The following is a 25865-nucleotide window of genomic DNA, read 5'->3' as shown; positions in this document are numbered from 1 at the left end:
AAAGACATTCAAATGACAAAAGGTCAAGAAGCAAGCACAAGTGATCCTTAGTCTTGAAATCCCTTAAACACTTTTTGAGCCTACAAATATCCTTTTCTTCGTAACCAAGAGCCCAAGCCTACATTACGTGCCTAATCAAGCCCTTTCTGATCAAAGGCAAGCAATTTGGATCGGTAGGCATTGCTTTCTCATGCAAACCAAATCATTATTCATGCAAATAAAATGAATGCTTTGAACACTGGTTCGTTGAAACCCTCACATTGAATTTTGAACCACTTTTTGACCAACCAAATGTCACTTCACATTTTCGTCAAAAGCAAAACAAAAAGTTTTCATCACATCTGAAAACCTCTCCATAGGAATCACTTGAATTTCTTCAGAATGAGTTTGCTTTGAATCGATATCAAAATGATTTCTGTGTTTGGAATAGCTTTGAAATTCCAAAAATTCTGCATGAAAACAACTCCTTGTCAAAAACCAAATCTTCCTTCATATAGCCTCATCCCCAAACCCGAATTAAATACTTGGGAGCATGATCAAGCTGGGGGGCAATAAAAAATGCATGGTAGGGTTAGCTCCATGATTCCCTTCCTAAGAAAAATGTCGGGCAAAATTGGCAACCCTTGAGATAAAGGGGCAGAGGACAAAGAAGTATGATGATATCAAGTCTTTCCTAGAGGTCAAGGTCACAAGAGATGACTCGAGTAAGCAAGAGCGAAAAAGCCATCGAAGTCTATTGCCAACACTCCAACTTTTGAGAAAGGAAAGACACCATGAAGAAATGGGGACCTATATTTCTCAGGTAAGTATACATGCATATTGATCATAATGCATTGCTTTCAACATTGTTAGATCTGTGTTTCATCATCACCTTTTGGGTAGTGCGTTTTCTAACCCTACCTCATTTCGAGGGCGCCTTTGTGCCCTCACCTCATTTCGAGTGCGCCTTTGTGCCACCATCCTTTAGGTAGTGCGTTTTCTAACCCTACCTCCTTTTGAGTGCGCCTTTGAGCCCTCACTTCTCAGGTAGTGCGTTTTCTAACCCTATCTCCTTTCGAGTGCGCCTTCGAGCCCTCATCTCCTTCCGAGTGCGCCTTTGAGCCACCATTTCTCAGGTAGTGCGTTTTCTAACCCTACCTCCTTCTGAGTGCGCATTTGAGCCACCATATCTTGGGTAGTGTGTTTTCTAACCCTACTTCCTTTCGAGTGCGCCTTTGAGCCCTCACCAACATTTTTCTGGGTAGGTCACCCCTTACAACGCGACCAATTCTCCATGTTTTTTTATCTGGGTAGGTCACCCATTAAAATGAGACCGTTCTTCACCTAGGTAGGTCACCCATTACAACACGACCACTCTTTCTTTTTTCTATTTTTGGGTAGGTCACCCATTACAACTCGACCATTCTCCATGTTTTTTTTATCTGGGTAGGTCACCCATTACAATGAGACCATTCCTCCACTTGGGTAGGTCACCCATTACAATACGACCGCTCTTTCTTTTTTCCATTCGGGTAGGTCACCCATTACAATGCGACCAATTCTTGTTTTTTTTATCTGGGTAGGTCACCCATTATAATGAGGCCATTCTTCCACTTGGGTAGGTCACCCATTACAACTCGACCATTCTCCATGTTTTTTTATCTGGGTAGGTCACCCATTACAATGAGACCATTCCTCCACTTGGGTAGGTCACCCATTACAACATGACCACTCTTCCTTTTTCCCATTTTTGGGTAGGTCACCCATTACAACACGACCAATTCGCCATGTTTTTTTATCTGGGTAGGTCACCCATTACAATGAGGCCATTCTTCCACCTGGGTAGATCACCCATTACAATAAGACCACTCTTCCTTTTTTTCCACTTGGGCAGGTCGCCCATGAAAATAGATCAGGGTAAGCGTGAGTGTGTGGGCTGGTAGCCCCTGAAAATAGACCACTTTGAGTATGCTTGGGCAGGTCACCCATGAAAATAGACCACGACCAGTGTGAGTGTGTGGGCAGGTTGCCCCTGAAAATAGACCAAAGTGAGTATATGTGGGCAGGTCGCCCGTGAAAATAGACCAGTGTGAGTGTGTGGGCAGGTCGCCCCTGAAAATGGACCACTTTGAATATGTGTGGGCAGGTCGCTCATGAAAATAGACCAGGGTAAGTGTGAGTGTGTGGGCTGGTCGCCCATGAAAATAGATCATTTTTCTTCAAAAGGGGCAGGTTGCCCAAGATAATGTGATCATTCTCTTTTTTTCTTTTTTTTTCTTCTTTACAAAACTTACTACGCAAAATCTTTGCTTCGTAAGCATTGTAAAGAGGGGGGCAACTGTCATAACCCATTTTTGAGTTATTCCCAAATTCACATTTTTTCCTCTCTTAAAAAAAATAAAATAAAATAAAAATACAAAAAAAATATAACAGTTAAAAGAGAATGACAAAACGCTTAGAAAATAGTCAAAATTTGGTTGAGGAGGTTTAAAAATACAAAAATTAAAGTTTGGCAGTATTTTATTGACTGATGATAGCCCTGTTGACAAAGAAAATTCAATTTGAGGAAGAAAAGTCCAAAATTAGATGTTGGTGGACTCAATTAAATTATATTGAAGGTTTAATTGAATTTATGGAGGGTTTGATTGTAAGAAAAATTGATTTTGGAGTTAATTTGGGCTTTAATTGGAAGAAATTAAAGTTCTGGGGTCAAATTATAAATTTTGAGAGTTAATTTGGTCAAATCAGGGGCTTAATTGCATAAATATTGAAGTTTGATGGCCAATTAGGGACTTAATTGAAGAAATCCGAGACCAAGGACCAAAATGCAAAACGCGCGCAAATTGAAGGATTGACTTGTAGTCTGGCGCTTTGGCGCCAGTTTTCATTTAAATGAAACGGCGCGTTTTGGGAAAAACGACGCCGTTTCATGCATTTACAAAAAAAAAAGGAAAAACGAAACAGTGCCGTTTTAGACGGCACTGTTCCTCCTTCTTCTTCCCCTGGACACGCAACAGGTGAAGACAAGTTTTTGTTCTTTTCCATTTGTTTCTTCCTCTCTCTCGCTCCCCACGTGCCCTGTTAAAACCAAAACCGAACGCCACCCGCACCTCCTCATGATGAGCAGACAGAGAAGCCGTGCCCCGCAAGCGACGCCTCCATTGGTCACCTCGGCCGGCGCCACAACAGTGCAGGAGACGTGCGCCCCATGCATGGGCAGCGATGGGACGGGGCAGGGTCGACCCCGCTCCCCCTGCCCCTATAAATAGTGACCCAAAAGGAAGAAGAAGGGGAGAAAACGGCAGAAAAGAGGGGAGGAGGGCCGAAGAAAAAAAAAAGAGACAGTGAGAGAGTGGGGAGAAAGACAGAGATCGAGAGAGAGACAATTGTTTTTTTGAGCGAGAAAGGGGAGGACGAAAGGAAGGAAACCGCAGGTTATTTTTGAGAGAAAAGAAGAGTGAAGAGAAAAGGAATCAAAGGCAGCAGAAAAAAAAACAGGGGAGAACAGAGGAGGAAGAAGGAAGAAAAAAAAAGGAAGAGAGTGGACCAGAGCAACAACAGAGGAGGAATCGAAACGAAAATAGAAAAAAAGAGACCACCGCCACCTTCAAACCCAGAATTCCAGCAACTGCCACCGCTCCTCTCAGCCAAGAATTCCAGCAGCTGCCACCGCTCTTCTCAGTAGCCGCCACCGCAGCGCCACCGAGAATAGTCGCCAGCACCACCGTCAGCTCAGCCATCCGAGATCAGCGCCTCAGGTAAATTCCCTTCCCCCCTAGCCGCCGGTCCTAATTCATCTTCTTGCCTGCAGAATGTGCACTGTGCACGTTCTGCATGCAAGAAGAAAGTAATTAGCCGGTTACTGTGCATGTGCACAGTGACCGGCTACATGGGTTTCTTCCCTTCTCCAGTGGGCTGGAACATCAGCCCAGCCCGCGCAGCTGGGCTGAGTCCAGCCCCTTTTTGCTTCGGGCTGGAACATCAGCCCAGCCCGCACGGCTGGGCTGAGTCCACCCTTGTGGCTGGGCCAATACAGGCCTAGCCCAGTCCATTTCATTTTATTTCTTTTCTCCTTTTTGTTTTGTGTGTTTTTTTTATTATCTATATATATTTTTTTTGAAAGTTGTGATTTTCCCACGGATGTTTCTACGTCATTTCGACTAATATTGGTTTGTATTTTTATATCTTAAAAATACAAATCCAGTATTAAAAAACATACCCGGTTTTTTTTTTAAAAAAAAACCTTTGTTTTCATGCATACGGCCAAGTCTCTCAAAGCTAAAAATCATATTGTATTTTTTATACAATATAGAAAACTCAAAAATAATAATATTATTTTAACATGCATTTTGGCTTTAATAACCAGTTTATTAAAAGTCATGAGAACTTGGCCATTATTTCAAAAAATCAAAAAAAAAAATATTTTTGTTTTGTTTTATCGTCTAGGATTATGAATTTCTACGTAAAACGTATTCCTGATTTTAAAAAGGTAGTTCTTTTATAGACATTAGGCCGGTTAGATTTTTACCCCATAAGATAAGAACCTCCTTACTGAGGAGGGCTTTTCTTGAACCCTAGACAGACCAACATGATAAGACCTTAGATTTTTATCAGACAATAAAACAATGCAGCTTACCTTATGTAGGACGTATTTGGGGTGCTAATACCTTCCCTTTACGCAACCAGTCTCCATACCCAATCTCTGAGACCAGTTAGGGTTCCTAGTGACCAAAATACTAGGTGACGACTCCCATTCCATTTTTCACCGCTAAGAGACAAAGAATTCCTTGTCTCCCCACATTTACCAGATATATATCCATACATTGAGGGTGGACGATCGCCGCGACGCTGCACACACGCGCGACAGAAAACTTTGGCTTCTAATATTGTTACCTTGCAACAAAATGTCAGGTCTTTTCAACAGGAAACAAGGTCAAGTATTCACAACTTGAAAAAGCAAATGGGGCAAGTAGCTTCAAGTGTGGGGAAATTGGAAGCACAAATGAATGGAAAATTGCCCCCCCAAGTATTGAATGCAATAGAGAATGTTAGTGCAATCATGCTGCGAAGTGGGACTGAACTTGAAGAGAAAAGGTCGAAACAAATTGAGATAGAGGAAGGAGAAGAGATAGAAACCGAATTGAGTACAAAGAAGGAACATCCTGCTCCTCCACAAACTAAAACATCGACCAACTCTCCAAAAATAACTCCTCACTCAATGAATTCCAGTTTTAAAACAATTCCACCCTTTCCTGTGAGTTCTTCTAGGTCAAAGAAAGAAGATAAACAAAAAGATATTTTAGAGGTTTTCAAGAAAGTATAACTCAACATTCATTTGCTTGATGCTATCAAGCAAATTTCCAAGTATGCTAAATTCTTGAAGGAGTTGTGTACTACCAAGAGAGCTTTCAAACTGAAAGGTCATGAAATGGTAAGTATTGGTGAAGTTGTATCTGCTGTTGTTCAAAAGAATATGCCTTTGAAGCAAAAGGACCTAGGTGCGTTTACTATCCCATGTGTTATTGGTAATGCTGGTTTCAAAAAGGCCTTGTGCGATTTAGGTGCATCCATTAGTGTTATGCATAAACATGGTTATGATTCTCTTAGTCTTGAGCCTTTGAATAAAACTAGCATTGTAATACAACTTGCGGATCGTAGTTTTGTTTACCCACTTGGTGTGATAGAAGATGCCCTAGTCAAGATTGATAATTTGGTCATTCCTTGCGACTTTTATATTCTTGATATGGAACATGATTCTTGTGATTCATCAAACAACACTCCTATATTATTTGGGAGACCATTCTTGAAAACTGCCAATACAAAAATTGATTGTGGTAAGGATACTTTGTCTATGGAGGTAGGAGATGAAAAAATTGAATTTAATTTTCATGATGCAATGACATATCTTTATAGCAATGACACATGTTATGACCAAGTTGATAAGTGTGTGCAGCAAGTTTGTGATTTTGATAGTGAGGATGGATTAAGCATAGCTTTGAGCCATGGCTATGATTTTACCAAGATAGAAGAGATGGAGAGGCATATATGTGTTCCCCAAAACATGCATGAATCAGCATTGGCTTTACAAGCTTTGCAAACCGTTCCCCATGATGCAAGAGTCATTCACCCCATCATGGACAATGAATGGGTGGTGCCTATCCTTTTGGTGCGTAAAAAGATTGGAATTACGTTGGAAGAAATACAAAATGACGCTTATGAGAATGCAAGGATTTACAAAGAAAAGACTAAGAGTCTCCATGACCGAATGATTATAAGAAAAGAGTTTAATGTTGGAGACAAAGTCCTTTATCATTCGCGTTTGAAACTTTTTCCTGGAAAGTTGCGCTCTGTTGGATTGGACCCTTTGTTGTTTCTAATGTTTTTTCTTATGGTGCAGTTGAAATTACAAATTTAGAAATCAATAAAGTACTCAAGGTCAATGGGCATCGCTTGAAACCTTTCTATAAAGGTTGGACAACAGAACTCATCGCTTCTACGGAGTTAGCTGAACCAATCTATGAAGAATGAGCATGCAACATGTCGAGCCAATGACATAAAACAAAAGCGCTTACTGGGAGGTAACCCAGCCAAAAAAAAAATTCAGATTTGCTTTCTTTTTTCTTATTTTTTATTTTTTGTATTTTACTTTATTTTTATCATTCTCTTATATTCCTTTTCTTTTATTTCAACATTGATGACAATGTTGTGTTTTAAGTGTGGGGGTATTGGGAGAATGTTGGTTTTCTTATTTTGATTTTCTTTGTTGTTCCAAAAAAAACACAAATTTCTATGTTTGACCTTTTGAACTCCTATTGGTTTATGAGAATGTGAGTATTATATTTGAGAATTAATTGAGATAGATGAAGATATAAATCAAATGAAGGAATGTGCATGCAAGTTTAACGTTTAATTGGTTTAAGGATTGACTTTGAGAATATGCTATGTTGACTTTATAGTGTTATACCAATGCAAGCTTTTGAACCTTCAACATTATATTTCTTGATTGTGCATTCTTTCAATGATATGTATCTCTAGAACTTGCTTCATATCTTGTTGAGATTACATTTGCATTACATATATACATGAAGATGATTAAGGCATTAGGAATTTTAACCACTTGAGCCAAAAAGCCAACCTAAAGCATATTATCCTTAGTCAGCCCCTTTTGAGCTTATTTATCTCTTCTTTGCTTTATCCATGTATAAGCCTTAACTTTATATATGTTTTCCTTTTCCCTTGGCCAAGGATTAGGAGAGCATATACTTGTGATATTTCATGGAATTATGGTTGGAAATTATGTGAAAAGAAAGAAGAAGAAGTGATGCTTGATGAAAAGATGAGCAAAGTTGCCGAAAAAAAGAAAAAAGTGTTCATTTATGTTTTTAAGATTTTATGTTGAAAAAGCTTGAAATCAAAAGAAGTTAAGCATTGGTGATTAAAGATGGAAAATTTATGTGCTTTGATGGAATATCTTGTTTGAAATATCATTTTTCAGAATGCTCTACTTTCTTTGGTTTGAACCTTTTCTTTTACTCTCTTTTACCTCATTTTAACCTTGGCCCCATTACAATAAGAAAATAAAACCTTTTGATTCATGCATTGTTTGTAATATGTTAGTAATGGAGATTAGATTGAAGAGCAACCTTGTGGTAGAACATATTCATTGATTGAATTTGAGAGATTTAAACACATAAGCCTTAAACACATGAGTGTTGGAGTGTATATCAATGAGAGGACCTATTACTTTGGCATGGCATAGATTTCATTTAAATCCCGACGATTAATTGAGTTTTGAAGTTTACATGTAAAAAAACTTCATGAAAATTTATACTCTTTATCCTTCTTAATTGTGTTCTTGTTTATAATGCATATATTCTTCGATATTGATGGGAGATTAGAAGATTAGTCATAGTGATTGAATCTAGTCTAACTTCAATTTGATTTTACTTATCCTTTCTCGAGGACGAGTGAGAGCTAAGTGTGGGGGTATTTGATGCAACCATATTATTCCATAGTTTCACCCACATTTAACTAGTGTTTTGCCTATGTTTTATATATAAAATGCCTTGATATTCTTTTTTTTATATTTTGAAGGCACTTTTGGATGAAAGATGCAAAAAGGAGTAAATTGGAGATAATTGGCAAATTTGACCTTCAGTCGATGTTTTGTGCAGATCGTGAGCTTTAGAAGTCAAAATGAAGTGATTCTAGTGGCATTAAAAAGCTAACATCCATACCTTTCTAGAAATCTAAGGCAAGAAAATAAAATAAAGAAGAGGATGGAAATCGCAGCTTTCAAAATCAAATCTCGCAATCTGCCAGTGTTGACCTTCAGCCATTCCAACTTGAATATCTGGAGCTATAGAAGTCTAATTGATGCAAACTCAATTTTTTTGGATTCCTGACTCAAAGATCTATAAACTCTCCAAATAGAAACAAAAAAAAATGTCATATGAGGAAGATATGATTTTTCAAAGATGACAACTAAATTCTGTCAGCAAACAGGTTTCGTGAAGAAACGAGTCCATATTACGTTTTGAAGCATCTAAACTGATATCCAAGTTTTTATTTTAGAAATTTAGCTCCTCTAAGTCAAATATTTAAGATTTCATGCAAGGTTATTTCTCTTTTTTTAGGAAAATAGTTATTGAAGTACTTAAATGTAAACTGTCTACTTAAGGGAGGACTATTTTGTAAAATAGAGACTAGGGTTTCCTAGGATATAAAAAGAATGAGAGAAGAGAAGGGGGGCAGCCAGCCAAGAGGAGAAAAAGGCCCCCCTCCTATAAGAAACTCAAAACTATGCATTCTTCCTTCTTTTTAATTAGTTGTTCAACAAACATGCAAGGCTAAACACTTTTTCTTGGTTGCAAGGACACGAAAACCTTCGGATTTCAAGAACTGTGAGATTTATTTTACCTTTTCTGTTTATATGATGAATATGTTTGTTCTTCTATGCTTATTTTTCCTATGATTGTTTATTTTAATTGCTAGAACGGACTCTAAGTTATTATTGTAGACAATCTATTACTAAGTTTGATATCAAAACCGGAGTTGTGGTATATGAAATTGTGAAGCAACTGAGTTTAATAATTGTGGCAGATCTACGTTATTAATCTTAGGGAGAACATTCAATCAAATCAAACATAGACTGCGGACAGTTATGTTTTCTTGATTAATCAACTTATATAGTTCTTAAGGTTACCATTGAATTAAATTACTAGTGTGGACACTGTGGTTGTTTTAGGGTTAGTTATACGGCGGATTCGTTAACTAACAAATGTTAAGAAGAGATAAATATTCAGAATATAAATTGATGTTTTGTTTCCATGATCAGTTCTGATTTCTATAGGTGGATGTTTACTTGCAACCAAGGTTTGTGCTCTTGATAATTTCTGATTTTATTAAATTTTGTTCGGTAGTTTTCTTTTTTCTTTTGCTTTAGCCTAGATAACGTCCAAAACTCCTCAAATTGCATATCATCTAGAATAAAAATCTGACTTTAATCTTTCTCGTGGGATCGACCCCTTGCTTGCTCTATACTATCTTGTGTGTTGTGTTTGAAGCTAGGGTAATTAATTTGTGCAACCGCGACATCGCAACACCTTTTTTTTAGATTGAACAAGTACATGTATGAAATTAAACAAATTTTTTTTAATTAAAAAAAATAATGAAAATACTTTATGAATTATATTGCATCTGTAATATCCAACCTCTCAAAAGGATACATCCGTCTATATTAGACTAGTCCTCCAACTTTTGCCTCATATGGTAAATGTATGGTTAGATGCTTCATCAAGTAAAAATGGAGGGAATATCATCTCAAGTTTGCATATTGTCTCGATGATATTCATTTCAAGCAACTCAATGTGATTTGTCTTCAACTTGCTGGAGCATATATATATCTTTAAAAAAATAACTAATCTCCATGAGTGCATCCCATATCCCATTTGGCAACAAATCACGATAAGCTAATGGAATGAGTGTTTGCATAAACACATACCAATCATGACTCTTCATTCCATACAATCTGCATTCCTCTAGATTAACCAACTTTGATATGTTTGAGGCATATCTATCAGGAAAACACACTCTTAAGCCATTAGTAGACTAGTAGTTGTGCATTTTTTTCTAATACAATAATTGTTCTAGGTTTTGCGACCCATGATCCATCAAAAACCAACTCTATATTTTTACAGTTATAGAACAATGCTATATCCATTCTAGCCTTGATGTTGTCCTTTGTTTTCCCCTTCACATTCATGATGGTGTTGAAAAGATTCTCAAACACTTTCTTTTCTATGTGCATGACGTAAAGGTTCTGGAAGAGGAGATTGGTCTTCCAATAAGGAAGCTTCTAAAAAATACTTCGCTTTACCTAGTTATAGGTCAAACCAAAACCAGAAAACTTCTGCTTACAAGATTGGAAACTAAACACAATGTCACCGTACTCTGATACAACGTCATGCAATTCTTCACCAGAAAGATGTGGGGGTGCAACATCCTTCTCAACTTTGCCAACAAAAAAATCCTTTATGTTCTTTCTGTACCAGTAATTTGTTGGCAAGAAACGATGGTGGCAGTTAAAAAAAGAAGTTTTACCTTTATTTGTCAGCGTGAATGCCTTGTTGTTTTTCATGCAATATGAGCATGCTAATTTTCTATGCATGCTCCAACTAGAAACCATTCCATAAGCTGGAAAATCATTGATAGTCCATATCAAAGCTGCCCTCATAAGAAAATTATGTTTTCTCAATATATCATAAGTCAAAGCTTCGGAGGACCACAACTGCATCAACTCATTAATCAATGGTTGAAGACAAACATTTATATTCTGCCCCGGACTGTTTGGATCAGGTTTTACCATAGATAAAAAAATGAACTCCGGCCTCATACACATCCCTGGTGGAAAGTTATAAACCGTGAGTATAACCGGCTAACAAGAATAAGGAGCATAAAATGACTCGATTAAGTTGAATCTGTCTGTACACGACCCAAGATGCACGTTCCTTGATTCAACTAAAAAGTGAGAATGCACACTATTAAAGTGTTTTCATGCTTCGCTGTCAGAAAGATGCATAATCACTCCATCAATCGCATCATGCGATTGGTGCCATGTCATGTGCTCAGCAGTTCTTAGTGACATGAATAACCTCTACAGTTTAGGTGTGATTGGGAAGTATCTATGTTTTTTATATGCCACAAGATTCTTTCCCATGCCAGTTTTGGGTTTGTAATGGGAATGCTCACATGTCATGCACCCGATCAACTTAGCATTTTCAAGGTAGTACAACATGCAGAAGTTAGGGCACATATCAATTTTCTGGTATCCAAAACTGAGGAGTTTTATTATGGACTTAGCAGTATATAAGTTCTCTTTCAGCCTGCTTTTTTCAAGTAAAATACTTCTCACCTATTCGATAATTATATTATAACCGGCCTCACTTAACCCATAATCCAACTTGATGGTGAACACTTGTGCAATGACTGATAATTTACTATGATTCGTGCAACCATCTCATAATAGTTCATCAGAATCTTTTAACAAATCAAAAAACCTAGCCACGTATGCATTAGGTTCTTCTGCTACAATTGGACATTGACTTGCATTACCTTCATTCATTCTCATTGCATCCATAATCACATTCTTGTAAGGATTAGTATTATCATTTACAACTCCATGCACGTTGCTAGCACTAGAAGATGACCCAACCATCCTTTTTATCATGCTCTCATTACGAACAAATAGTTCTTCGTGTGCATACCAACATAGGCAATCCTCCATCAACCCCTTGTGTAGAAGATGCATCGTTACAATATCTGGATACGATACGTTTTATTTTTACACTTTCTACATGGACACCTAATACCGCCTCCACTAAAATTTCTTGGAATAGATGTTGCAAAATTAATAAAACTCTGAACCCCATTACAATAATAATTCATCCTCTGCAATCCTTGTGGTGAATCTCGACATATCCATGAACAATCATCCATGACTTCTATCGAACCTCTGTAAAATAATGATAACAACATATATTAATTAACTATGTTATGTAAATAAATTTATACAAAGTCTGTTAGATATTCATTATCAATTATCAAAGTCCATACAAATTTATACACATAAATTTTAGGAAATTACAACTCCGTAATAGCATTGATAAAAATTAAAATTCTGGTGGTATATACCGACAGAATTATTCTATCGATATATACTGATGGTTTTATCAACTGATTTACATGTGTTGATAAATATCACTATAAATTTCTGACATAAAAATTTCATTAATAATTACATTGATTTTAATAGAATATTTAGTAGTGACACTTCAGCCTAGCACCTTCACCTTGAGGTGTCCAAATATACTACCTGCACACACATATTTTTCAATATTGACCGGGCACCACTTTTCTGGCCCATGATTATTTTCTGTCTGCACATTTCCATGAATAGCATATGCAAGCACAAGAACCAATAACAACGCCTACCTCTCAACCAATGCGACACCACTCTCCATTCACCGAGGTAAGATATTGTAACTCAAGTCTACAATACTTGTTTTTGTAGAGGAGCGTCAAAATCACCTTGTCAATCCACTAGACTAATGGTAGGTCCAATCACTCCAAGTGGTGTCCAAGTCTATTATCCTACCAACTCATCAACTAGATCATGTCCAATCACTCTATGAACCTAAAGCACAATTGTGAAAAAAACCAATCATGCTTGAACTTTTCATGACTTATCAAATTAATAGCTATTGTTCAATGGGTGTCTTTGAATTCCATATGTAGCCAACTTAATATATGAATTGTGCAGTATGATTCGAATTGTGAAAACTGAGGTGTCTTTTGATTTTTTCTGAAACCCAAAAAAAAAAAAAAACACCTTATAACTGATTTCGTTCAAGAGATCATGTCCATATAAAATTTATCCTTCTCTAACCCTCCGTATCTCTCGTTTTCTACTGAAATCAATTCTATAAATAGCTTGTCTAAAAAACCAGCTCCTCATCAATGTCTCTCCTAATTAATGGACTCAACTTCTTCAAGTCTTCTCTTGTAAATTATCTTGTGATATATAAATATCCATTAATATCATTCCTGTTTACTCTCACACTCTCTCTCTCTCTCTCTTGTATTTTTTGTACTGTTCGATATCAAAGCTTGAACCCTTGGTTGGATGAATTGGCGATTCCCTCTTGTTCATGTTTTTCTTCATTTTCAATTTTATTTTTTTCTCTAGAGACTGTTTAACATAAATATGATACTTTTTTTACAATAATTAGATAGAAAAAAAAATAAAGGGATCATAACCCTTTACGTACACAAATGGTTTCAATTTCAGCATATAAGAATATATAAATCACAAAAGAATAATTATAGCCTTCGTATTCAAAATGGAGAGTCTATATTGTGTCTCGGTATAATATGGATGAAAACCACTTGGTTGTAATAAGAAAACAAATTCGGTGATTTTGATACTCAACACACGAAGTAAAAGCAGTCTAAAATATTGCTCTGCGGAATGGAAGGGTGCTGATTAGCACGTTGGGAAATGAGATTTTTCATCAAATATATATCATTTAGGTTACGAATCCTGAGAAATATTGTGAGAAAAACAATCTTAGCATGGCTAGAAACGTTTGCTGAAATCCCCTTGACGATTAAGAACTGCGAAGAACAGATGAGAACAGCGACAGTGCTTTCTAGGCCATGTTTGCTGAATCTAGGGACATCCATGTGTGAAGCCATGGAAGGGACACAAGAAAAAGAATTTCTAAGACCTTATAATTTTGCAAATTCTCCATGCCTTCTTTAATTGTCATCCAAACACAAGCTTCAAGCTTAGATTTCATCAAGATTTTTAATGCCTGATTTTCTATCGAGTTGTCATGATACCGACTCTCTAATAACAATTGATTCTTTTATTGTATATTTCCTTTCTTTATTCACTAATATTCCATCAAATTTGTAGGATTAATCTGCTTGTGTCCATATTTTTTTCCTTCTTTTTTAGCCATTACCCGCGGCATCACATGGGTTTTTTTACTCGTTCCGTCGCAACAATAGCCTTTGGCGACCATACTCTCGTGGCCAGAAACTAATTTTATCATGGGATTCTGTACTGATTTAATTTCTTCGCTCACGAAAGAAGAAAAGAAAGCAACGGCCAACAGACATGTTCCCAACTAAAAAACAGATTAGGCCCTTGGATATAAAGGCCCAAATAAAAGGTTTTGAGCTAAACTGATTCTGCCACTACCAGGGCCTGTTCTCTCTAAAGAACTAAGAGCGAAAATTGAAGCAGGGCCTGTTTTGTTTATCTAATCTCTCAAGTAAATCTCTAAATATTTCTCAGCTAGTTTAGTTCACATTTCTTGTTTTAATTCACCAATAAAAGCTTATTTTTTTGGTTAAATAATTTGTTTGTTTCACCTAAAACATCAATCACATGTAATATGTTAGTTTAATTTCGTAGGTTTTGATATGTGCAATTTTTATTTATTTATTTGACAGAATATACTTGGATCGATTAGCTTGTATGTAAACAATGACTAAATTCTTTCTTGAAAAATGTCTTGATCTACTTCTCCTTCTCAACTTTTCAAGATACATATGTATATTTAGGCCATGTTTGTTTTTTGAAAAGTAGTCTTTGAGAAATCACTTTTTAAACTTTCCTGTGTTTGTTTGTCATTAGAAAAAGTGGTCAACGGAAAATACTTTCCGGTCAACAAAAAACACTTTCCGGTCAAAGAAAAACACTTTTCGGTCAACGAAAAACATTTTTCAGTCAAAGAAAAATTTAACTTGGTTTTTAGAAAAGTGTTTTCCCTTTTGACTGTGTTTGTTTTCAAGAAAGTGGTTTTCGGGAAAACACTTTTCAAACTTTCATGTGTTTGTTTGCCATTAAGAAAGTTGGTCAACGGAAAACACTTTCCAGTCAAAGGAAAATTTGGTTTGGTTTTCAGAAAAGCGTTTTCCTATAAAATTTGGACGGAAAACACTTTCCGGAAGTTGTGAAAAATTTAGAAATATCATTATTTGCTTATTATATCAAATTTGATCTTCAAACTTTTGATTGCTATATATATTTTGTTTTAAATATTTATTTTTTTATTTCATCTCTTAAATTTTAATTTTTATATTAACTTTCGTCCTTATTTTTATAATTGTTATTTGCTTTTTCCTTATTATTTTTTTATTGAAATTTTTTATCTATCAAATTTGGTCCTCATTCTTTTTATTGTTACTTATTTTATTTGAAATAATTTATGAAATGTTAATTATTATTATTTCAATTTCTTCATCTTTCAATTTTTTTATTTTTTATTTGATCTCTATTATTTTGATTATTATTTATTTTATCTGAGATAATTTATGAAATTATATTTTTTTTCAATTTCATTCTCATTCAACCTTTTAATTTGTAAGATTTGTTGCTCGTTATTTTAATAAATTTTTAAAAAATAAAATATTAATAAGTTATTTTCCAGCTCATTTTCCATAACATAACCAAACACTGGAAAATATTTTCTAACTTATTTATCATTACACTACCAAATATCAAAAAATATTTTCTCTGAATTCACTTTTTTAAAATTTATTTTTTCAAAATTTATTTTTTTAAAAAAATTACTTTCCAGCAAAGCTTAATCTTCTTTATTTAACAGTTATTGCATGTAAATCGAACAAACCCAGCGGAAATTATGGTTGTTTTACCAACTCTTGTCCTGTCAGAGCTGGAGGGGCTTTGATAGTGTCTCCATTAGGAAGCCTAAAATTAACACCTTGAAATTACCTTAATTACCATTTTAACCTCTGCGTGCTTTTTATTCATAAAAGTCTAGTTTTGCCTACCAGAAACACTCCATTAGATCTACACAAATCATCCCTACAGACTTTGGAGAGTTTTCATAGACAAATCTTTATGTTTTCTTGATGCCAACAACTCTTTTTTCAGCTTAAGTTTGATATTTATGCAATGTTTCCATAGATCAACAAGTGTTTAAACATTTTCTTTCCATCTTAATTTTCAGCTTCATATTATGAACTGGTGTTCTCTAAAAACAAATATATATTAGGTGAAGTAAAGAGTTGACAGTTTGATGCAACAGTAAAAGTAATTCTTTAATTTTGCTATGATATATTAATAATCTAATGCACAATAATATTATAAGTAAAAAATAATAAATTAATATATGTTATTTTTAGATATTTTACTAGCAACATTACTTTTGAAAATAATTTTAATTAAATATCTTTGAACAATTCTTTATTTAATAACAATCTTAATCATAGTACTTTATGGTCATACCTATAATTCAACCATGGCAAAACCTGGTCTTGTATTACGTGAAAGTAATAATCGAGGAGAGCCATATTTGTTTTTATTTTTTAATTTTATAGTGCTAATTTTAACCGTAATTTTGAAATCTAACTTGGCTTCCAGGACTGGAATCAGGCTCGTTTTAAAATAAATAATAATAAAAAAATTTGGGGTGACCTGACTGATCCAACGACCCGATTAATCCGGTAAGACTCGATCAAAAACCTGATTGCAACCTATTGATTTTCTTTTACTAAAATAATATTATTTTGATTTAAAAAAAAAAACAAAATTGACCTGGGTGACCCGAAGACCCAATCAAAACCCGGAATTCAAACCTTAAACCAGACTGGAATTATTTATCATCACCTTTGCTTTTGGATTTCTACATTAACGTAGGCACAATCTCTGACAAACTTTCAAACGTTGTTTGTTTGTTGGGAACAACATTCAACGACTAACAACATTCTATCTTAAACTCCAACTAAAAACGAGTATCACAGATCTTACCGTATCTCAAAAGAACCTTATTTCTAACTATGTATGACTGTATCACTTTTCTTCACATGTAGTGTATGTTTTTATTTGATGATAAGAGGTATTTTTGAACTAGCTTATATATCTTACCGTATCTTCCTTGATATTTTAAATGATCTTGAATATTGATTATAAGATTTGAACTCAAGAAATTTAGTAATTCTCTGAAGATAATTTTTTTCATTTTTAATACAAGCAATCATGCGTTGTTCATATAATATATATGCTTTAACTTAGTACGTGCATATGTTATACGTATCTTTTTTTTATCATTTAATAAATTATAAGAAAATTTAAATGAAAAGAACTTAATTATCTTACAAATTTAAAACTCATGTTACTTACATTATAAAAAATATAAAATTAATAAAATTAACGTCCATTGGAAAAAAGAAAAAAACAATTAACTTAATGTGTCTATATATGAGACAAGATTTTTAACAAAGATTGAATGATTTTAACGTATTTAATTTTAAGATTTTTGAATTATATGCCATGTATTATAGGAGAATATAGAACTTTAATTCTTCAAAAACAATTCAAAAAGTCGTTTCTGAAACTAGAAAACTTCTTCCAAGTTCCAAATACTAGTGAAATCCTATTTAAATAAATAATTACAATAATATTAAAAAACATCATCTGATTATGTTGTGTTTTTAAAATAAAATTAAAGCTTTTTATGATATTATTTTTAAATTCTTAATAATTATATATGAAACCAGTATACATAATTGTTCAAAAAAATGGAATATAAATATTCAAAGAGATTAATATATATGTTTTTTTTTATTAGTTCGATCTTTTATATTATTTTTCTTTAATAGTCGAATAAAAATAATCAAAATATTATTATTTTTTTTTTATTTGAAAATTGTTTTACAAAAACCATTTTTTTAAAATAACTTGTTTTCTTTAAAATAGAAAATGAATAAACTGTTTTCAATTATCTTAACTTTTATTACAAGAGGTGTAAAATGACGTTGAATTATTATTTTTTATTTTTCTCAATGATTAAAGATATTTTCGGACCAAACTACAACTAGATTTCCTCCCTAAACGATTTTAAAGATAGTATATATATTGCTAAAGCAACCTTCACCATGTTTTATGAGATAATCTCAAGATTTGAAGTTGGTGTCTATTTGGAGATAGCAAGTGCAACTAGAGTTTTATGAGATTTTAAATTTTTTTATTTTAAATTAATTTTTTTTATAATTTTAAATTATTTTAATATATTGATGTTAAAAATAAATATATAAAAAAAATTATTTTAATATATTTTCACATAAAATATAATTTTAAAAACATGTTTTACCACTATGTCAAGGAAGGAAATTAAGCAACCTTCACCATCATGCCAACCTTTTAGGGCTATATCTTCTTCTTCTACTACTACTTCTTCTTTCTTGTGTTTTTTAATTCAAGCAATTATGAATTGTCTATATCTGTATGATAGTTAACTTTAAAAAAAAAAACCCAACTAAATTCACTAATTAATGATATCTTCTTGCCCCAGAACTAATTTTCTTATTTATGTAGCAACCCTTTTGTTTTTTCATTTATTATGCAATTCCTGTGTATAAAATGCTTTACAAAATCGTAAATACATAACTTCAACTTTATGTATTGATTTTCCTCTTAAAAAATTAAAGGTACTTTATTTCATAAGGTTTCTTTATGTTATAAATTAATCATTCTCTTCAGAGGGTATTCGATTTCCAAACTTTTTCTGTTCTCTCTCTACATCCATCTCTCCTTTGTTAAGTGTCATGGCATCAAACAAGCCAGTGAATGTACTCGAGATCTGCCATGTTAGTCCGTCCTCTACCTCACCCGAGTCACGCACCGAACTATCTCTGCCTCTCATCTTCTCTGATATCTTCAACCTCAAATTCCCTCCAGTTCAAGGCATCTTTTTCTATAAACTCCCCGGGTTAACCCCTACTTTCTTTAACTCCGCAATGTTAGGATACTGGCATGCAAACCCGACAAGACAAAAGGCAAGGAATAAGATAAAATGAGAAATGAGACACACAAGAATTTACGTGGTTCACCCAATTGGGCTACGTCCACAGGCAAGTATAGAAGGATTTTACTAAGTAATGTGGGAATTACAACCTCTCTCAAATAATAGGAGAACAACTAAGAATCTCTCTATTATTAGGAGAAAACACCTCACTTACTCTCTTACAAATACCTCACAATTTTGTGGGATTACTCTCTCTTCACTCTACTCTTCTCTTCTCTATCTTGGTGTGCATATAGGCTTGAATGCATTGCCTATTTATAGGCAAGAGTGAGGGTATAATGGTCATAAATTTAGGAGGAATATATGCCTAACAACTCATCCTCCACTCATACTCCACCAATTATACCAACTCATCCTCCACTCACACTCCACCAATTACAACTCATCTCCCACTCAAATCCCATCAATTATGCCAACTAATTAAAGTGGCTTTACATTCTCCCACTTGAAGACTTTGATGATTTAATCAAGTCTTCACACTTGATTATCTGTGATTCTTCTTCTATCCTTTCTATACTTGCCATCTTCATGCTGCTTACGTTTCTGCTAGGCCATAAGAGGATCTACACCATATATACTTATCAGTGTTGACCGGTTTAGTCAAAGCATCTGCTGGGTTTTCCTTTGTATGAACCTTCTGAAAATCCACACTTCCATCTTCCACAACTTCGCGAACAAAGTGATATTGAACATCTATATGTTTTGTTCTTGAATGAAATGCTGGATTCCTTGCAATATGCAAGGCACTTTGACTATCACAATACAAAAGAATCTTCTCTTGTTTGTGCCCGAGCTCCTCCATAAGTTTCTTCATCCATATTGCTTCTTTGCAAGCTTGTGTAGCTGCCATGTACTCAGCTTCTGTTGTGGACAATGCTACAACAGTCTGAAGTTTAGAGACCCAGCTCACAGCTCCTCCTGCAATTATGAACACATAGCCTGTAGTGGATTTTCTTTTCTCAAGGTCACCGGCAAAATCTGAGTCAACATAACCTCTGACAGTAAATTCTGATCCTCCATAACATAATGCAACATCTGAGGTACCCTTGATGTATCTCAAGATCCTCTTAATAGTATTCCAATGCTCTCTACCAGGATTTGCCATGTATCGACTAGTTGCTCCCACTGCTTGTGCAATGTCTGGTCTTGTACATATCATGGCAAACATTAAACTTCCCACTGCTGATGCATACGGTACTCGAGACATCTCCATCCTCTCTGCTTCATTGCTAGGAGACATACTTGAGGATAATTTGAAGTTAACAGGAAGTGGGGTAGAAATTGGCTTACAATCTTGCATGTTGAAGCGTCGCAAGATCTTCTTCAAATAATTCTTCTGAGAAAGCCAAATCTTCCTCTTACTTCTGTCTCGGTGAATTTGCATCCCTAGAATCTTGTTTGCTGGTCCCAAGTCCTTCATATCAAACTCCCTAGCCAACTGTGCCTTCAATTCTTGGACTCGATCTTTGTTGGGGCCTATCACCAACATGTCATCCACGTACAACAACAAAATGATGAAATCTTCTTCAAACCTCTTGTAATACGTACAATGGTCTGAACTGAGTCTGTTGTACCCAAGGCTAATTATGAAGGAATCAAATCTCTTGTACCAACACCTCGGCGCCTGTTTGAGACCGTATAGAGATTTGTTCAACCTGCAAACCAAGTTCTCCTTGCCTGTTTCAGCAAAACCCTCTGGTTGGAGCATATAAATTTCTTCTTCAAGTTCTCCATGAAGAAATGCAGTTTTCACATCTAACTGCTCTAAGTGAAGATCAAATATAGCACACATTGCCAAGACTACTCTGATTGTAGTAAGTCGTACCACCGGAGAAAATATCTCATTGAAGTCTATTCCTTCTTTCTGAGCATATCCTTTCACTACCAATCTTGCACGATACCGCTCCACTTGATCATTGCCATCACGCTTTATCTTGTAAACCCATTTGTTGCCAATGGCCTTTCTTCCTTGTGGAAGCGGAACAAGATCCCAAGTGTTATTCTTGTGTAGAGCTTCAATCTCCTCTTGCATTGCTGTCATCCACATAGATACATCTGTGCTTTTGATAGCCTCATGGAAAGTTGAAGTCTCTCCATCCTCTGTTAGAAGACAGTATGCAATGTTACTCTCAGTAACATATTCTGAGTGCCAAACCGGTGGTCTTCTTTCACGAGTCGACCGCCGAACTTCAGGAGTTTCAGTCTCTATTTGTTCTTGCTCTTCATGCTCTGGTACAACTTCAGAAAAAGCATGATTCTGAGTATTTTCCACATGGACTGCTGTAGTCTCCTTTAGAATGCTATTATGTTCTTCCATTTGCATTTTACCTTCTGCAAATATGACATCTCTGCTGATGACTACCTTGTGGGCAGTGGGATCCCACAAGCGATACCCCTTCACTCCATCAGCATATCCCAAGAATACATATTTTCTGGATTTTGAATCCAGTTTGCTAACTTCTTGTGTATTGTACATCACGTACACAGGACTTCCAAATATATGCAATCGAGAATAATCAGTTGGCTTCCCAGTCCACATCTCCATCGGTGTCTTCAGCTCAATTGCAGTTGATGGAGATCGATTTATCACATAACAGGCGGTATTGACTGCTTCTGCCCAAAATGACTTTTCTAGACCTGCAGCCTTCAACATTGCTCTTGTTCTTTCTAATAGAGTTCTGTTCATCCGCTCTGCCACTCCATTTTGTTGTGGAGTGTATGCCGTTGTGAACTGCCTTTTGATACCTTCATGTTGACAGAAGTTATCAAATTCATCACTGGTATATTCTCCTCCATTGTCAGTCCTCAAACACTTGATCTTCTTTTCAGATTCAAGTTCCACCCGCGCTTTGAAAGTTTTAAAGACTGCAAACACATCTGCTTTCCTTCTAATTGGATACACCCAACATCTCCTGGAGAAGTCATCTATGAATGATACAAAGTATCTTGCTCCTCCTAAGGATACAACCGGTGCTTGCCAAACATCAGAGTGAATCAGGTCTAAGATGCATTTGCTCTTAGTTGTTGATGTGCCAAACTTCAACCTGTGCTGTTTACTTGTAACACAGTGCTCACAAAAAGGTAAAGTAACCTTTGTAAGCCCAGGGAGTAACTTCTGATCAGAGAGAACCTTTAAACCTTTCTCTGACATGTGGCCTAGTTTTTGATGCCACATCATCGTCTTCTCTTTTGCAGGACTGGCTGATGCGATTGACGCTTCTGCCCCATGATGTGTTTCTCCCATTAATACAAACATGTTTGCAACTGTCTTTCTCGCCTTTAAAACCACCAGCGCTCCTTTGACAATTTTCATTATTCCATTGTCTGTTCGGATCTTACAGCCAAGACTATCAAATTGTCCTACAGACAAAAGATTCTTCTTCAAGTCTTTCACATGCCGCACTCCTGAAATAGTACGAATTAAGCCATCATACATCTTCAATTTGATGGTGCCAATGCCAGCAATCTCCAAAGCATGATTATCACCCATGAACACTTTGCCTCCAGAGATGGGTTCATATGTATGGAACCAATCTCGATTAGGAGTCATATGCCATGTTGCTCCTGAATCCATTAGCCAGACCTTAGTGAGCTCTTCTCTATCTGTAGAGACTGTCGCTGCTTCACTATATAAAACCTCTCCATCTTCTGAGGTGCTTGCGACACATCCTTGAGGTTTTGATGACTCTGCAGTATTCTCTATACCCCTTTTAAACCAACAATCCTTTTTGAAGTGCCCTTTTCTGCCACAGTTGTAGCATTTCACAGTCTTCTTACTTCTTGATTTGGACCTCCCTTGCCTTTGACTCCCACTAGAGCCACGCTCCGTTGATCTCCCTCTTGACACCAACAATGCCTCTGCTTGGTTTGAACTATTTCTGTCTCCTTTATTTTTGCGCCTATTTTCTTCTTCCAAGATGGCGGCTGCAACATCATCAAAGACTAAATAGTCTGTGAGGATATTATTGGTCAAGTTGATAATGAGCTGATCATACGAATCTGGAAGACTTTGAAGTAGAAGCTCTGCACGTTCACTTTCCTCTATTTGTTGACCCAACGTAGTGAGTTGTGAAAATAGAGTCCTTATTGTGTTGATGTGGTCAGTCACCGCCGTGGTTTCTGCCATTCGAAGGGTATAAAGTCTCCGCTTTAAGAAAATCTTATAGTGCAAAGACTTGGACTCATATAGCTTTGTTAGAGTCTCCCATATCTCCTTAGCTGTTTTCTTCTCCGCCACACTTGATAATACTTCATCGGCTAATGCTAAATGTATGTTAGCAATAGCATTGCCATCCATCTCATTCCATTTTGCATTATCAGTGATCTCCGCGGGTCGATCCCCAATTGCTGCCAAGCAATTGTCTTTCCTTAAGATTGCCTTGATTCTCATTTTCCAGAGTGAGAAATTGCTCCCATTAAACCTTTCAATCTCGTACTTTGCTGCCATTTTATTCACCGTGATCTATTTAGCTATCACCGTTTCACAGAACTGTAACGTATACAGAAATAGTATCGTGTGAATAATACTTCACTAAGTAAGTTCCCAGGAAAGATTGGAGGGGTCACAAACGGTCCCGCTTAAAACCCAATCTCCTTAGACAGAACTTCCTAGACTGTATTTAATCACCGCACTGACTTTCTATATACGCCAACAGTAACTTATGTGAACAGTACCGTATGGGTGAATAGTGCCGTAGACGTGAATAGTAACTGTATACACGAATAACTTTTGTGTATTAACAACACCAACCAAGAAGGCTCTGATACCACTGTTAGGATACTGGCATGCAAACCCGACAAGACAAAAGGCAAGGAATAAGATAAAATGAGAAATGAGACACACAAGAATTTACGTGGTTCACCCAATTGGGCTACGTCCACAGGCAAGTATAGAAGGATTTTACTAAGTAATGTGGGAATTACAACCTCTCTCAAATAATAGGAGAACAACTAAGAATCTCTCTATTATTAGGAGAAAACACCTCACTTACTCTCTTACAAATACCTCACAATTTTGTGGGATTACTCTCTCTTCACTCTACTCTTCTCTTCTCTATCTTGGTGTGCATATAGGCTTGAATGCATTGCCTATTTATAGGCAAGAGTGAGGGTATAATGGTCATAAATTTAGGAGGAATATATGCCTAACAACTCATCCTCCACTCATACTCCACCAATTATACCAACTCATCCTCCACTCACACTCCACCAATTACAACTCATCTCCCACTCAAATCCCATCAATTATGCCAACTAATTAAAGTGGCTTTACACGCAATTCTTCCCAAGGTCAAGCACTCACTCTCTTTAACTCTTTCCCACTTCCGTCCTCTTGCCGGTAACCTCACTTGGCCTCCAAATTCCATCAAACCCATCATCACGTACAGTACTCCAGATGATGGTATTAAACTTACAGTTGCCGAGTCCAGTGCAGACTTTGACCATCTCTGTAGTGAAGTACATGATGCTAATGAGTCACATCATTATGTGCCAAATGTATCAATATCTGATACTATAGCATCTACACTCGCTATTCAGATCATTTTATTTCAAAATAAAGGTTTTTGCATCGGCCACACCACTAACCATGCTGTTCTTGATGGCTTGAGCGTATCCTTCTTTATGAACGCATGGGCTCGCATTTGCACACAGTTAGTCGATGAAAATATGGAAAACCATGGCTTGTTACCGGAAGAATTAACCCCGTTTTTCAATCGAACAGCTGTTCAGGATCCAGAAGGGTTAGACATGTCGTACTTGAAATTCTGGCTGGGAGTGAAATCTCCAGGTTCTGATAACAATCCTAGGAGTTTGAAGCCTTTTCCGCTTTCAGAAATACCACCAAAATTGGTAAGGACTGTTAGCACAACACAATCTGACAGCAAGCATTGTGAGAATTCAATGGAGAGATAAGGTTGAAAAAGCTACTGGAGTAATAAGGCAGAACTCTCCTACGATGCTGCTAGTGGATGCCTACAAAATTGGCACCTTTTGCTGGAGAAAAGTTAGGGATAAAGATGCTTCAATGACAACAAATTCAAGTCAGAATGGTATTCTAACAAGATAAAGAAACTGCTGTGATTCTCCTGAAACTAAAAGGATTCTATGATGATAAATCCGGATGCCACTCTATACCCTTATCCATGCAGAACAAGATGATTGCTATCAAACTGTACAGAAGATAATTCCTATTAATTAGCTCTTAGAATCCTTGTAAATGTCATCTTCAGTACTCTTTAAATACCCTCCTACCATCACTGTAAAACCTATCAAGCATTGTATGCTCACGTTCTTCATAAATAAAAAAAGCAAAACAGAGAAAGTCTCCACTCACATCTACAATTTTCTTCTTGGTATCAGAGCTTGTGTGAGCATACAAAAACATAATGTCTTCACTGTCTCTAAATGTTGAAAACTTCATCACTCTCAAACTCACCCCAAACAATTACCCTTTGTGGCGTGAGCAAGCCTTAGCCCTTGCAGAAAGCCAAGACTTAGTTGGCAATCTAACTAATGAAGACCCTGCACCCATTCAATACACCACACCAGATATCAGTAACATCACATCCGGAGAAAAACTTGAACCCAAACTAACAGAAACCTTCATTGCTTGGAGGAAAGCAGATCGCCTTTTGCGAGGGTGGATCATTGGAACACTCTCTGAAGAAACATTAAGTCTTGTTGTAGGACTTGACACAGCACATGCTGTTTGGGAAGCATTTAAAAATGCATATGCCCAAGATTCACAAGAACGTGAATTCACACTTCGGCAACAGGTAACATATTTTTGTAAGGAGGAAGACCAAACCATAGGTGAGCATATTCAGAAATTCAAGAGATTATGTGACAGTCTTGCTGCCATTGGGAAGCCTGTTCCTGATAAAGAAAAAGTCTTCTGCCTCCTCACAAGTCTTGGTCCTCAGTACGAAAACTTTACAACTACCATGCTAAAACCACCAAGACCATCATACACAGAGTTGGTCTCAC

At 36.0% G+C, this 25865-nt stretch overlaps 1 protein-coding gene across 1 annotated transcript; it reads left to right on the top strand.

Annotated features, from left to right (window-relative positions):
• The first annotated feature begins 781 nt into the window (after positions 1-781).
• Positions 782-24791, top strand: LOC133700088 (malonyl-CoA:anthocyanidin 5-O-glucoside-6''-O-malonyltransferase-like). The gene is made up of 2 exons (XM_062123651.1): positions 782-802; positions 24168-24791. The coding sequence occupies exons 1-2, from the start codon at positions 782-784 to the stop codon at positions 24789-24791; spliced, it is 645 nt and encodes a 214-aa protein (XP_061979635.1).
• The last annotated feature ends 1074 nt before the right edge of the window (positions 24792-25865 follow it).

This window comes from Populus nigra, chromosome 7, assembly GCF_951802175.1.
Source record: "Populus nigra chromosome 7, ddPopNigr1.1, whole genome shotgun sequence".
Classification (NCBI taxonomy): domain Eukaryota; kingdom Viridiplantae; phylum Streptophyta; class Magnoliopsida; order Malpighiales; family Salicaceae; genus Populus; species Populus nigra.
This window is presented reverse-complemented; position numbering and strand designations above follow the sequence as displayed.

Coding starts and splice junctions, on each gene's coding strand:
- LOC133700088 (XM_062123651.1), top strand. CDS start 782: ATGGGGACCTATATTTCTCAG. Junction 803..24,167: donor TGGGGACCTATATTTCTCAG/GTAAGTATACAT, acceptor ATTCTTCCCAAG/GTCAAGCACTCACTCTCTTT.